The 15,765-nt window shown below is 42.9% G+C and overlaps 1 protein-coding gene across 1 annotated transcript in view; it reads left to right on the top strand.

Annotated features, from left to right (window-relative positions):
- The window catches only part of MARCO (macrophage receptor with collagenous structure), a 31,485-nt gene extending 17,816 nt beyond the window's left edge, over nt 1-13,669 (top strand). The window contains exons 11-16 of the mRNA XM_084829624.1: nt 470-577; nt 1,105-1,149; nt 2,910-2,993; nt 3,454-3,507; nt 9,281-9,457; nt 11,828-13,669. Coding sequence (XP_084685750.1) covers nt 470-577; nt 1,105-1,149; nt 2,910-2,993; nt 3,454-3,507; nt 9,281-9,457; nt 11,828-11,958 — 599 coding nt within the window. The 3' untranslated portion in view covers nt 11,959-13,669. The remainder of the gene's footprint in view (nt 1-469; nt 578-1,104; nt 1,150-2,909; nt 2,994-3,453; nt 3,508-9,280; nt 9,458-11,827) is intronic.
- The last annotated feature ends 2,096 nt before the right edge of the window (nt 13,670-15,765 follow it).

Below are 15,765 nucleotides of genomic sequence, written 5' to 3'. Positions count from 1 at the left end.
TCATAAACACTTTGACTGGCAAAAAGAATCACAGATAAATAGTACCCTCATAGAGTCCCAAACCCAATCCTGTTTGGATCTTCCTTTTATTTTGTTGCCAGCCAGGTATGATCAGAAGCCTGCAATTGACAGCATCGATGTACAACTCCCATGGATGTAAATATCTGCAGGAATTCTGTGACGACCTTCCTTAAAACTGTACTCTTAGTGCATCATTCACATGACAAGTTATCACAACTACATTTTATTTATTTATTATTAATATGTATATCACCTCACTTTCATTTCAACCCCGGAATGAAAATATGCAGATTACCCATTGGCACAAGGACTGTACCTCATGATTGTCCCCAATGAAGTGGTTATTAATGCGCCGAAAGCCAAACTAGGCACTGCACACAAAAATTTAAAAAATGAACAAATCCCCGCTGGGCTTACCATCCGTAACCAGTTCAAACTCACTAAATAGGTCTTCCAGGACCCCAAGGAATCACTGGTGAAAAGGGAGAGATGGGCCCAAGAGGACCAAGTGGTAACACAGGAGAGAAGGGTGACCGCGGAGAAAGAGGCTTCAAAGGTGAGTGAACAGAATCAAGTGCCAAACCCAAACCACATGTGCCATTCTTACTGACTGAGCCCCTGACTGAGCCACTGCTAAGGGAGGAGGAGGAAGCAGGAGGTCTTATGCCAGCATTGGCTTCTGCTAGTGCAACATCATTAGCACTAGCAGAGTGCCAGTGCCACCGTGGATACTACCCTATGGTTCTGTTTTTTCCAAACTCCTCACGCTGACTTTAATTACTTTTCCATATAGCCTCCCACTTTAATCATCATTACCATCCCATACCATCCCACACTCCTAATCTGTTGGAATGCTTTTCTCTGTCATTCTGCCCCTAATTCTATCACTGCACCCTCTCTTTCATATGGGCTAACCACAACTATGTGCATAATTTTAAAATGTGAACTCGATCATAAAGAAGCGTGATTCTGTCTTCTGTATAATTTCTCATGTTCCTTAGCACTGCACTAGTCTTTTTAACTACCTGCCAAGCACCAAGGTAAGCATCACAATGTGAACAAAGTATTTACGTTATGTTTCAGGTCTGATGGGTCCCCAAGGACCATCTGGAGCACCAGGAGATAAAGGTACATTATGATGACTCAGGGGTTCATCCATATAGGCAATCGCCTCGGGCGCCAAGTTTAGGGCGCCAAATTTGAGGGGGAAAATACATTTTAAAAAATGCAAATAAAAATGAAGATTTTGTGTCTCTATTTTATCTGATCTAAGAAACGTTAGTTGGATGGACAGACGAATGAAAAAAATTAAATAATTATGACTCTGTTTAAATAAATACGCTTAGAAGACATTAGACAGAAAACAGGGGCAAAATGTTTTCCAGTTCACCAAAAATCTCAGCCTACATCTGCCGTTGGGATTTGAGGGTGGGGGCAGCGATGGCACGGTTCGCCTAGGGCACCAGTTGCTCGCCCCTAGTCTACAGCGCCCCTGTGATGGATACATGCATTTTCAGCAACCTCTTTACTATTCTGTGTGTCTCTTTTGAGGGTGGATTGAATCAACAGGATTTTCGCCCCAGATGCCCCATCACATAACTTCTCTACCAGTACAAACACTGTGTGTTGATTCAGGAGTAAATCTCACTGCATTTGGTGCACCTTACTTCAAGGTAAATGTGCCTAGGATTGCAATCCTATGCACACTTAGGATTGTACGTTACTTCTGAGTAAAGAGCCATAGGCTTACACTGATAATTGCAGTAGAGATTTCACCAGCACAAATATAACTCCTAAGAAGGCATAACAAAGATAAATATTATTTAAAATTGTTAAATGCTAGGTTGTTATTTTTCTAAGAAAACATGCAGTACTGCTGGCTTATCTGGCACTGGGTTGTTGTTGTTTTCATATTTGTGGACAAGTGGTTGGGGGTACTCCTCATCCCTACACTTGCAAAGAAAGAGTAAGCGCTAATCAGCTGCCCTTGCCTGATCATAGAACCATAGAATAGTAGGGTTGGAAGGGGCCTATAAGATCGTTGAGTTCCAACCCCCTGCTCAATGCAGGAATCCAAGTCAGAGCATCCCTGAGCATGTCCAGCCTCATCTTGAAGGCCTCCAGTGTGGGAGAGCCCACCACCTCCCTAGGTAATTGGTTCCATTGTCGTATTGCTCTAACAGTCAGGAAGTTTTTCCTGACGTTCAGCCGGAATCTGGCTCCCTGTAACTTGAGCCCATTATTCCGTGTCCTGCACTCTGGGATGATCAAGAAGAGATCCTGGCCTTCCTCTCTGTGACAGCCTTTCAAGTCCTTGAAGAGTGCTATCGTATCTCCCCTCAGTCTTCCCTTATCAAGGCTAAACATGCCCAGTTCTTTCAGTCTCTCTTCATAGGGCTTTGTTTCCAGGCCCCTGATTAACAGCTGCTTCTACATGCAATGTATCAAACGGGTTTTGTTTTCCCCCCAAGTTGGTCAATGAATTGGGCTTCTACTTTATTGCAAAAAAATGAATTCTGAATCTCTCTGGCCTTAATCACCCCAACAACTGTCATGCTACTTTATAGATTTGCAGCCTAAATCTGTCCTTATTTACCTAAGTGAGAACGAAAACAAATCAGCAAACACTGGTGTGAAACAGCTGTAGATGGTCTCACTCTGTATTTCCTTTGTTGTGAGGCAGCATTTAAGAAGAGGTGCCCATGGGATGAAGGCTGCTAGAGCAATTCCCATGTTGTTCTGATGGCATCTACTGACTGAAGTGGTGTGTTGTCCTGCAGGGTTAAAACACCTTGCCTGAATTGCCAGCTATGACAAGCCCTTCACTGCCTTGTTTTGATTCTTGTATCATTCTGATTATTATAAACATTCTTTGGTTCACTTACAAGGTGCTGCTGGGGTGATGGGCCCACAAGGAAGTCGTGGTCCAGCGGGTGAAAAAGGGGAGAGAGGAGCAGCAAGTAATGTTCAAGGTATGAAAATAGCCCATGTTCGTTAGGGCTTCTCCTCACCAGGCTTTTTATCCTGCAACTTTACTGGGGCTTCTGCTTCCATATTCTTTGTGGGATTAAGATTGCCCCTATTCACACACTTGCTTTTTCCCAGGGAGTTTCCTTATCTGTAAGCTCTATATGTTTCATTATACAGCCACTAGATGGCACTGTGTTATAGTGCCACTTCCTCTTTTTCACGGAGAAAATCAATTGCGATATTTAAATAGCTCATTATCTGCAATCTTTAAAAAATGGGATAAAGGTCAGAAAGCATGTGGGAGGTCCTGGGGTTTGACAACATCACGTAAAGGACCTGGAAACTTCTGTGAGTAACCAATCTCAGCTGAATTATAAGAGCCCCATATGGAGAAGCCCTAAGTCTACTGAAATATTGCTTTTTATGGAGTTCCTGATGTGTTCTTCCTCTCTCTTCCTCCAGGGCCAGAAGGACGGAAAGGTGACCGAGGGGAAAAGGGCAGCAAAGGAGATACAGGTAAAGATGGAGATGAGCCATACAAGCTCAGTGTATGAGAAAAAAAACACACCTTATTGGGAGAGATGTGTGAAGTGCTTATATCAAGTGGTTCTCAGCTTCATGTGTGAGCAAACAACACATGGAAATCCTTTGCACAAACACTTAATCAAATACATGAGACCCTTATGACTTGCCATGGCAGAATCTGGATTATTAATGTTTTAATTAGTTTAGTCAAATACTTCCATAGAGCATACATCTGCATGGCAGATGCCCTGCTCTCAAAAGCAAGGGGTTGGACTAGATAGCCTACAAGACCCCCTCCAACTCTTATGATTCTGGGGTTGTTAAATGGGAGTAGGGATGGATGGACCAGTCTATGTCTAGCCCATTTCAGTTTCATATGAATTAATGCATAAGTCCATTATACTCTGATTCTGCATTAATGTGTGTTAGAACAAAATGGCACAAAACATGTATGTAAATATTATTTAAATACATATTTTTGGATATATTTCTAACTGTATTTTATCCAAAAATGCACAATTTTAAGTGCATTTTAGTCCTTTTTTAAAATCGGAGAACTGCATTGCAAAATTCAGAAAAATGCAAACTCCAAAGGATAATTACATCCTGATCCACACATTAATCTGGGAAGTGAATCCAATCAGATTCACAAAGTCTGATACCTTCAAGCATCCCTGCATATGATGGTTCTTGACATGGATGAGAATGCAAATGATTCAGCAGTTGTGCTGCTTAAGCAGCCATGGAGTTGCCCAATGCTCATTCCTTCTCGCAGCTTCCCTTAACAGAGGATCTCTTGTGCTTTGGTCTCTATGGCTCCAGGACCTCCATCCACATTTCTCCCCATTGACCACCAGACCGAATTCAAATATTTCCAGTGGAGGCTGGTGGCTCCAATTCTGTGGGGCTGAGCATCTATTTCAGTCAGAACCAGCCTGAACTCTAGAGGAGCGATCCAAGGTGCTGAACTCCTAGGGTTCTCCTTGGAGTTCTGGCTGGTTCTGACCAAAACCCAGAATGGATTTGCAGCCCCAATCAGAGCCACCAGCCTCCACTGAATATTTCCAATTCTGTTACAGAGTGATGCAGTATCTTCCATCAAAATTATATAAATAAAATACATATATTTCCCTGATTATGTTTGTAAGCCACAAAAGCACTCTATACCACACATTTCTGTAGAGTGTGGTGGAATTTTTATTTTTAATTTGTTATGGTAAAGTTGTGGATTCAAACATTTCTCTCGATACATGTACTAGAATATAGGATACTAAGAAAATAAAATTTGAAATTGCCACACTCTTTTGGATTTGTCACCCTTTTCAAATATTGTGGTTTCCCTCCCCCCTCCATTATTTGAGGCTTACCTGGAAGTAAAGGGACGAAGGGAGATGTGGAAGGTACAGGTAAGGTACTTGCTGGAGTTCCTAGATGAAACAAATGGTTCAGGAGAATAAAGCTTATTTATTTATTGTATTATTGTCTTTACACTCTGTGCCTTCAACACTAATAGTGTTCCCCAGGGTGACTTAGAATTAAAACAAAATATAAAGATAGAACACAATTATATATGTGTGTGTGTGTGTGTGTGTGTATATATATATATATATATATATATATATATATATATATATAGTTGTTGTTGTTGTTTATTCGGTCAGTCGCTTCCGACTCTTCGTGACTTCATGGACCAGCCCACGCCAGAGCTTCCTGTCGGCCGTCGCCACCCCCAGCTCCCCCAAGGTCGAGTCCATCACCTCCAAAATATCATCCATCCACCTTGCCCTTGGTCGGCCCCTCTTCCTTTTGCCTTCCACTTTTGCTAGCATCAGCATCTTCTCCAGGGTATCCTGTCTTCTCATTATGTGGCCAAAGTACTTCAGTTTTGCCTCTAATATCCTTCCCTCAAGTGAGCAATCTGGCTTTATTTCCTGGAGTATGGACTGGTTTGATCTTGCAGTCCAAGGCACTCAGAATTTTCCTCCAGCACCACAGTTCAAAAGCATCTATCTTCCTTCACTCAGCCTTCCTTATGGTCCAGCTCTCGCAGCCATAGGTTACTATGGGGAAGACCATTGCTTTAACTATGCAGACCTTTGTTGTCAGTGTGATGTCTCTGCTCTTCACTATTTTATCAAGATTTGTCATTGCTATCCTCCCAAGAAGTAAACGTCTTCTGATTTCCTGGCTGCAGTCAGAATCTGCAGTAATCTTTGCATCTAGAAATACAAAGTCTGTCACTGCCTCCACGTTTTCTCCCTTATTTGCCAGTTCTCAATCAAGCTGGTTGCCATAATCTTGGGTTTTTTTGAGGTTGAACTGCAACCCAGCTTTTGCACTTTCTTCTTTCACCTTCGTCATGAGGTTCCTCAGCTCCTCCTCGCTTTCAGCCATCAAAGTGGTATCATCTGCATATCGGAGATTGTTAATGTTTCTTCCAGCGATTTTAACTCCAGCCTTGGCTTCATCAAGCCCAGCACGTCGCATGATGTGTTCTGCGTACAGGTTGAATAGGTAGGGTGAGAGTATACAACCCTGCCGTACTCCTTTCCCAATCTTAAACCAGTCCATTGTTCTGTGGTCTGTTCTTACCGTTGAAACTCCCTGGCTTTCTCCATCATCCAGCGGATATTGGCAATTTGGTCTTGAGTTCCTCTGCCTTTTCTAAACCCAGCTTGTACATCTGGCAATTCTCGTTCCATGAATTGCTGGAGTCTACCTTGCAAGATCTTGAGCATTACCTTACTGGCATGTGAAATAAGTGCCACTGTTCTATAGTTTGAACATTCTTTGGCGCTGCACTTTTTTGGTATGGGGTATAAGTTGATCTTTTCCAATCTGTTGGCCATTCTTGTGTTTTCCAAATTTGCTGGCATATGGCATGCATCACCTTGACAGCATCATCTTGCAAGATTTTAAACAGTTCAGCTGGGATACCATCGTCTCCTGCTGCCTTATTATTAGCAATGCTTCTTAAGGCCCATTCCACTTCACTCTTCAGGATGTCTGGCTCTAGCTCACTCAACACACCATCAAATCTATCCCCATTATTATTATCCTTCCTATACAGATCTTCCATATATTCTTGCCACCTTTTCTTGATCTCTTCTGCTTCTGTTAGGCCCTTGCCATCTTTGTTTTTGATCATACCCATTTTTGCCGACCTGGGAGCCCCATCTTCTGATGGTATACCAACATATCTCTGGTTGTACTGATCCATTTAGTTTTCACGGCAAGAATACTGGGGTGGGTTGCCATTTCCTTCCCCAGGGCTCGTATTTAGTCTGACCTCTCTGCCAAAATCTTCCCGCCTTGGATGTCCCTTCACGGTTTAGCTCATGACGTCATTGAGGTGCTCAAGCTCCAGCACCACGACAAGGTAACGATCTCCTTTGCTGAAGGTGTGTGTGTCTGTGTGTGTGTATGTGTATATATATACACACACATACACACACACACACACACATACACACACAGCAAAACCTAAAACTTCAGTATAGTCAGCAGATAAAATCTGAGGAGGACATAGCAAAATCCAACACTCCCACCTGCTTAACAAGCGAACATTTCAAATTGGGTTTTAAAAGCCTGTGATATGAAAACATCCCCACCTGACACCAGAATAATATCAGCATAGGCACCAGGAGAGCCTCCCTGGAGAGAGCACTCCAGGGATAGGGGGCCACCACTGAAAAGGCTCTCTCCCCAGTCGCCACCTGCTGCACTGCAGAAGGTGGGGGCATCTGGAGGAAAGCCTCAAGTGATTATCTTCACTGGAGGTATTTAAATAGATGCTGGTTGGCCATCTGTCAGGGTTGCTGTAGTTGCATCCTACATGGTGGTCCATCAGAAGCTCAATAAAAAGGGTCTGCAGTCCTAGGGCACACAGTAAAAGAAAGGCTTTCACTGAATTCCTAATGTGTCACCATAGATACTGGGCCTCTGTGTTCAGCATGGATCGCAACTTCATGTGGTTCTAGACTGACCAAGCCAATGTCAATGTGTCTGCTGTATTTGGGGCCAGGCTTTATCTGGTTTCTTTTTGAATGGCTAAGCCTATAATCAGAAATCAGATCACACCATTGGAAAGAGTGACCCTCGGTCTTCCATATTGAATCGGATGTCTGATCACTTCAGGATACAACCAGACATGCCTATAAGATATTCAACATGCTATTAATCAGCACTGAGAAAACTTCAAGTAAAATCCTTGGAGTGCCATATTTCAAGGAGGATACTGACAATTTACAGAGCATTCAGGAGAGAATGTCAGGGTTTATAGAGTACTAAGATTTAAGTGTCAGTTCATACACTGAAGTAGGAAAACAAGAGGTACAAGTGATTCGTACTTCCTGTTTGCCAACTTATAGGGACTCATGAGTTGTGGGTGATCTTGGCTGCAGAGAAAACTGTGACTGCAAGAGCTGCAAGAGTTCATGACTGCAAGAGCTCATGGATCTCACCGGGATAAAATCCACAAGTCCCACTTCCCATATTACACGAAAAGTGGAGAAGCATTCCTCTTTTCATTTTCAGAGCAAACCCTGGTACAATGTTACATCTACATCAGTGTTTTCACTCCAACTTAGCATTTATACAGTAGTCTCAATTGTTCAAAGCGCTGTGCAATCATTATCGCAGTAAATTGTGCACTGAGCTTGCCAGTATTAGCCCCCTATGTGGGGGGAGGGGTGCTGTGATTGAGACATAATGGCTTGCCTAAGGCATATATTCATGGTAGTAGTGAGAACTGGGATTTCCTGGTTCATAGCTTAGTCTCTTAGCCACTACACCTATGCCAGTTATCTCCAAACCACACTTTGCAACCATGGTTAAGCTGGCAGTTCTGTACACACACTCACCTGGGAGCAAGGGCAATTGAATTCAATGAGGCTTACTTCTGAATAGACACATATAGGATTGCATAGTAAAATGGGTTTTCATACTATGCTTTGAGCTAACCATGGTTAGCAAAAAGGCCAGTGCACAAGGAATGGTGCACAATGTTTGGCTCAGAAAATGAAAGGAAATTTGCACTGGAAGGCAGGAGGAGGGATGGAAAGAAAGAAATGTGCAAGTCCTTGGTGGGGAACAGTTCCTCATTACAGCTGTACCAGGCCAAAGAGAAAAGGCTTCTCTTTTCATCTCTTGTTGTTTATTTGGTCAGTCGCTTCCAACTCTTCGTGACTTCATGGACCAGCCCACACCAGAGCTTCCTGTCAGCCGTCACCACCCCCAGCTCCCCCAAGGTCGAGCCCGTCACCTCCAGAATATCATCCATAGAGATTTCATCTCTAAAAGACAGATAAAGAATTGAAACTTGTTAGTGCAAAAATTTCAGCCAAATTGTCCAGATGTTTCATCAAACATTTCTTCCTTTTTTCTGTGCTAAATCAGGATCCCAAGGGATACAAGGGCATAAAGGTAAAAAGGGTGTTCAAGGTAATTAACACTTGTTTTTTCTCCCTACAGTTATATAAAACTACCCCAAGAAAAACTCTGTGGAGCTTCATTGTGCATTATAGAGTTCTAGATGAGCTGGGGTTTGTCTACCTAGTTCAGTGTCAAACAGGAAAAATGCCAAAGGTGTGACTGTGATCTGGTTGAAACCTTCCTGTTTGCAGCTTCAGCCCATTTTATAGTTTCTTCTTCAGCACAACTGGAGGATTAGTGTTGAATTGCCTCTTGAATAGTCAGCTTCTGTTCCCTGCTTGGGGGAAGTTTTAAATTAGTGTTTTCTTTCAATTTTTTTTTAAAAAAACAGTTGGATACAGCCCCATTGTAAGACTTCATGGAGGACTTAGTCGTGGCCGTGTTGAGATTCTACACAATGGACAATGGGGTACCATATGTGATGATGGCTGGGACGAAAACGATGGAATGGTGATATGTCGAATGTTGGGATTTAGCCGTATACTTCACGTCTTCACTGCAGCTGGCGGTAATCAACTAATTCATTCCTTGGCTAATTTAATCAGGTCACAAAATGAAAGATTTGATTCTACATGATATGACTTTATTCAAATAAGCAAGGTGACAGGCTTGTTTTTCTGTCTTTGCCATCCAAAATATGGAGCAAAGAGAGGCAAACAGCAGCGTTATGCTCACCCAGAAAATGAACTGGGTCTTTTGAGCATTCCACTTGAGGGCTTGAAATCCCTTAAGAGGTTGAGGGGGGGGAGGCTGAAAGAATATTCAAAGGACCTGGTACCCTCAATTATCTCATCCCCAATGGCAGGGGAGACTCATGTTGGGGAACGGGACAGGACAAGCTAACAGACAGCAGAGGCAGCTCCCTTAAAGATGGGAAAGTCCTGCTGGACTTCTGCTCCATCCCTGGCTGGTTACAAAAAGTGAATACCCTGCCAGCATATTGATATTGGCAGCATCTTTTTCCACTGGGGATCATGGGGTTTGTACTCCAATAATTCCCAGTGGAAAAAATAGGAAGTGGATAGGGAGACGTTTTCCTCCCTCTCTCGTGATACTAAAACCCAGAGTCATCTAGTGAAGCTGAATGGTGGGAGATTCAGGATGGATACAAGAAAGTACTTCCTCACACAACACATAGTTAAACTATGGAGTTCTCTAGCACAAGATCTGGTGATGGCCACCAAGTTGGATGGCGTTAAAAGGTGCTGGTCTAGACAGGCCTTTGGTCTGAGCCAGTGGGGCACTCCTTAGTTCCTTAACTTTCCAGACAGTTTGGGGAAAGCGATGCTCAGCAGGGCTCTCCTGTCTTTGGGGAGCACTCTCCCATCTGCTACCCTGTCCCTCATCCCCAAGGTAAGTTCTTTGTTCTTTTGGGATGGGCTAGCAGGCAGCAGAAGGTGGGATCGCAAGCAGAATCTTTTGAACCGGGATGTGCACATACTTGAGCACTCCTGCTTGAATTTTGGCAGTGCCTCTACACAGAGGGTAGGTGTAGACACCAGACAATGTCTCAAATATGTCCAAGCCAAGGTATACAAGAGCTGTTACGGCAGGGGTGCACAACCTCCTCAGGTACCAGGGCCACATTGAGTATCTGCCGGGATGCCAGGGGCTGCACATATGTGCATGTGTGCACATGAATGTAGACACACACATGCATGCTCATTCACACACATACACACTCGGGGTTTCTGGGAGAGGAAGTCTGCAGTCTCCTCCCCACCCCAGAGACCCCAATCCAATCACTGCTTTACTGCCACTAGGAGCAATAAAGTCACTATGAGCCAGCGCACTGTGCTGCCAGTCAGCCATGGCATCTTTTATGGCGGTGGCAGGCTCGGGGGCCCACTTGCAGCCCATGGTCCCCCTTTTTGCACCCATGTTATAGCTTCATAGGGATTGTCATCCTGCCTGAAAATCATACCCTAATGTTCTTCCCTTGAACTAAGATCAGGGGCTGTTGAATTTTGTACTTTAAAAAAAAGACCAGATCTTGCAGCCAGAAAATCCAAGTATCACAACTGCAACACAATGTGCAAATTACATAAATATACCTTTGCAGGATTTTTTGGGGGCTACTGGTTTAGAACATCCTGCAGTCTGGAATTGTTTGCTGCATAATAGGATGGTGAGAAAGGAAAGGGGAATGGGTCTGGTGAGTGTTAGGGCCCTTTGCAGACAAATATTTATGGGGCGAAGGGGATAATTATGCAGTTGTTAATCAGTTGGGTTGTGACAGACATTTTTCAGACATTTTCCCTAAAGCTATCATGTGTCCCACTGGGAAATCACACTTCCACAGTAACCAAGCAATGTAAGATGTTTGTTTGTGAAACACATTGCTGGTTTACACGTAACAACAACCCAGAGTTTACCCATGATTTGTCTGCCAGATGACTGCAAAGTGCAGGTTTCTATTTCAATTCCTGTGTTATCTGATTCCTTCCTCCTTTTCTCACTCCCTGCCTGTATCCAAGAAGCTTTTGCCATGCTGTAGACCTGTCATGTAGAATAGCCGGCGGGGGAGGGGGTCACCACTCTCAATCACCACCTCTGTAGCCTGGCAAAACAACCCTCGGTTCTGGGTTCACATGTTAATGACAACCCATAATTAAAACAACCCAGAGTCCACAAACCAACAAGAAACCATGGGTTCTCTTTCTGGGTTATTTGTGGTTAACAACCCAAAGTTAACCATAGTTTCGGGTTTGCATGTAACAACAACCCAGGATTCAACGGGCCATTCTCAACCCATACTCTGGGTTGTTGTTACATGTGAACCAGGTCATTATGGATTGGTTGTATGTTACTTTATCTTTTTATCTTATTCTATGGTAACTCATCACACCTCTGCTTATTTACTTCTGTCTAACATCAGGCTCTGATCAAATCTGGTTGGATGATGTGCAGTGTTCCGGAAATGAACTGTCCATTGATTTATGCACTAAACCTGCCTGGGGTACACACAACTGTAATCATAATGAAGATGCTGGGGTAGCGTGTGGCTAATGGAAGATACTTCTACACTGAAATCTGTACAAAAAAATACTTATGGCACTGCGGTGCAGCATGTATCACTGGGCTAATTTAGATAATGGATTATTTTTCAACCTGACAGGACTGGTGCATCACTATATTACCTTTTGCTGATCCAGGCTATTTTTGTCAGGTGTGTGAAGCATCAACATTACATATCTGGGCTCACCTTTTTAGAATTCTAACCAGTACTGTAGCAGAATCAGGGCTCACAGGGATGCAGCAGCAACACCTTCTTAATAGCAGGGATGCTGACATCAACTTCCACCCCCACCCTCAGAATTCCCTGTTCCCCCTGAGCTTAGCTGCAATCCTCACAGTGGCTGGGGGGAAGTGAAGTTTCCTAGCAACAGTATATTATTACCTGCTGTATTGCAAAGTATTTGGGGAGGGTGGCTTGGTCTTGAATGGGCAATTAAGACCTATTCCCTTTACAAAAGACCTGCTCCTGGTGGAGATGAAAACTGCTAGTGCTGGTTTGTTGATGAGAAGCAACACAGCTGCCTGCATTTTTTGTTACTCTTCTGGGAGGCATGCTATGGGGACTGTTGTGATGTGCACTTCAAAATTTACCACTACACCCCTGATTGTAACACTGTGAACATTTATGGAGGGATTTGCAAATCCCACCCATGTTAACTTTGGAGTAAGACCCATTGGATTCAGTGGGAGTTACTTCTGAGTAAGCTTTCATAGGATCCTGATGTACAAGCACAAAAAGTGATGGCAACTTGAAAATATATCTGGATTTTCTCATTCAAACTTGTAATATTACTTCCCAAGATTCTTCAAGTAAATACTACATTTAAACCCATTGAAGTAGACATTGCAGACACCCTTTAGAAAGCAAGTGAGACGCAGAGAACATTCACAGCCATAGTCTCCTAGAACTTTATGAACAATAATAACCATGTTTCAGTAGTTATCTTTCTTTGCTGAATTCATGAGTCTGAGACCTGTTTATAATGCCTTCATTTCATTATCTACCTGTTATATATAACGTCTTTGGCAAACTCATGTGATACTGTCCATGATCCAAAGAAGGGATCTGGGTGCACAGAAGTTTCCATTGTTAAAGAGATCAGCTGCTTTTTAAACTGAGCAGTAGCTTGCTCCTTTTGCCCTGGGAGTTGATGTGCTGAAAACAAAAGTTACGCTCTCCTACAACTAAACGTGCATGTTTCTTTTTGATGACCACGTGTGATGAACCAAATATCTCCCCCTGCCCTCTTTCTGGAAAGGCCTCTGAACGAAGACCATGCCAGACTGTGATAGACACCAATATTTAATTTACATTCTTCCATGTCTCACCATATGTTAATGAGGCACTGCAGAGATCACCTGGAGTATGCATGATCAGGTCCCGTTCCCCCCCTCCCATGGGCTATTGATTGGTTAGTTTGAATTTTCCATCTCTGGTAGCTGCACAGTCTCCATAGGTATCTGTATTGTGGAATATTTTCTTGGTCTTTTGACTAGTGGGCAAAGAGTCCAGACAAAACTCTATCACACTCTGGAGGTGCAGGGGGACATCTCTGTGTAGTAGGCAGCTTTGGTGAGTTACTCTTTGGATTATGATTAGTAAGGTTTAGTGAGCTAATTTGATGTTTTGTTTTAAAAGCGACTGAATATTTCTAAATTTCTCTCTTCATGATTCTTTAATAAATACATTGGATTGGAATTGGATTGGAAACTGGAGTTGATTTGATTCTCTTGACTAGCCTGGAATCCACCTTACCCATGTGCTGGACTGCTCAGCAAACATACTAACCAGGTTGTTAAGAAGTTTAAAGGAAGCTTGGGAAAAGGGGCTGTCCTTCTCCATCTATGTATAAAAGCCCATCTTCTCTTGTGGGCAGGATAATGGATATTAAAAAGAAATGGGTGTGGTAGCTCTACGTCTGAGCAATATAGATGAAAGGCTGTCTTGAAGCCTGTCCTACCTTGCAGGGTGGAGGTGCAAACATACTGGTTTGTCACACCATAGCATGCCTTTGGATTGTAGACACTGGTACCTGTCTCACTGACAGCGGTACTGAAAGGACAACTAGGCACTGAGCTCTTCAGTGATTTCTCCAAATTTGGGGTCTTTATACTACTGAAAAACATTCCTGAAGTGCAAACAATGTATGTGTAATTGTTGTTGTTGTTTCTGCTGAACACTTGCATTTGGGGTAGGTGTAACTGACATTATTAACTTCCTTCAGATCAGAGGGTGAGGTTGTTGTCACTGCAAACTACAATGAATACTATCTCCAGCATTTTTAATTAAATACTTAAATTTCAGTTCACTGGTAAAAAATCCTTGCATATACCTCTCCTATACTGACTATGTCAGTGCAAACACATCTTATCCCATATGGTGGTATTTAGATCTAACGGCTCCTTCCACATGTTTTATATTGTATTTTGCCTCCATGCTATTTGTTGTTGTTTGTTTTTTGGGTTGTGCTTTTATTCTTTTAGCTTTGCAATCCACCCAGAGAACTTTTCTTATTAGGTGGATTTAAAATATAGCAAATAAATGAAAATAATATCCAATTTAAGAAGAGGATGATATAAAGCTGATTAGAAGTAAACGCCTATGATAGCCAATTCCTAGGAAACACAGTGGGAGAGCCAGAATATATGAGCGATCAGCTGTGGACTACAGTCATGTCTGCACTATGTATTTAAATCAGTTTCAGATCTTTTCAAGTGCCCTGCTAACCCCAGAACTGTAGTTTATGAAGGAGCTTGGGAACTCTAGCAAAGACTGCTCAACAGTATCACAAAATTACAATTCCCAGGGTTCTTTGGGGGAAGGCATAACATTTATTATTTATTTATTATTTAATGATATTTATGAATCACTTGCGCTTTACCTTCTTAGAACCGGCTGTTGGAAAGGGTATGTTTTAACAGGCTCCAGAAACCCAGGAGCCTGTTAACCTGGGTGCCTGACTAATTTGTAGTGGTACGGAGTTCCAGAGAGTGGGTGCTATGATACTAAAGGCCCTATTTCGAGCCATGATAGGCAGGACCTCTGACAGTTTGGGTACCACCAGGGGATATCGCCTGATAAGCACAGCAAATGAGCAGGACAGATGGGAGGGGATCAGACAATCTCTTAAGTGTCCTGTATTAAGTTAACCTGATCTCAACATGTATTTATTTATTTATACCCAAGGTGACTTATATGGTCCTTCTCCTCTCCATTTTATTGTAACAAGAACCCTGTGAGGTAGGTTAGGCTGAGACTCAGTGACTGGTCCAAAGTCACCCAGTGAGGTTCATGGTTGAGTGGGGACTAGAGTCCAGGTCTCCCAAGTCCCAAGCCAGCACTCTAACCACTACACCACACTGGGTCTGTAAGTGCTATAGCAATCAATGTGTCTGTGTACATCTGCATGTGTGTATGACACTAAGTTTGGGTGAATGTATATAAAGAAGTTTGGGAATCACTCACTTAGATGGTTGGAGTATTTCCACAACAGACATAAATCTGACATTTGTTTCATATATAAGACAAAGGCATCCTGATGACTAGGAAGGTTTCAAATATTTTTATGCCCAATTATCAAGCCACATTATGCTCCACCTTTCCCATGACCTTCATTGAAGAAGAGTGCAAGCTATGTCACTCATGCAAAGGAATACAAGGGTGCAGGAAGTCCTCTTTCACACACCCTAGCCATACTTGGGGGGGGGGATTTACAGTGGCACTCAGCAATGTAGGTCTGAAAATGGGCCATGTCACACATGTGACAAAAGGAAAGGAGTATGAGAATTCCTACATCA

The sequence above is a fragment of the Heloderma suspectum genome, chromosome 1, assembly GCF_057233095.1.
Source record: "Heloderma suspectum isolate Gila_16-S chromosome 1, 16-S_ref, whole genome shotgun sequence".
Classification (NCBI taxonomy): domain Eukaryota; kingdom Metazoa; phylum Chordata; class Lepidosauria; order Squamata; family Helodermatidae; genus Heloderma; species Heloderma suspectum.
This window is presented reverse-complemented; position numbering and strand designations above follow the sequence as displayed.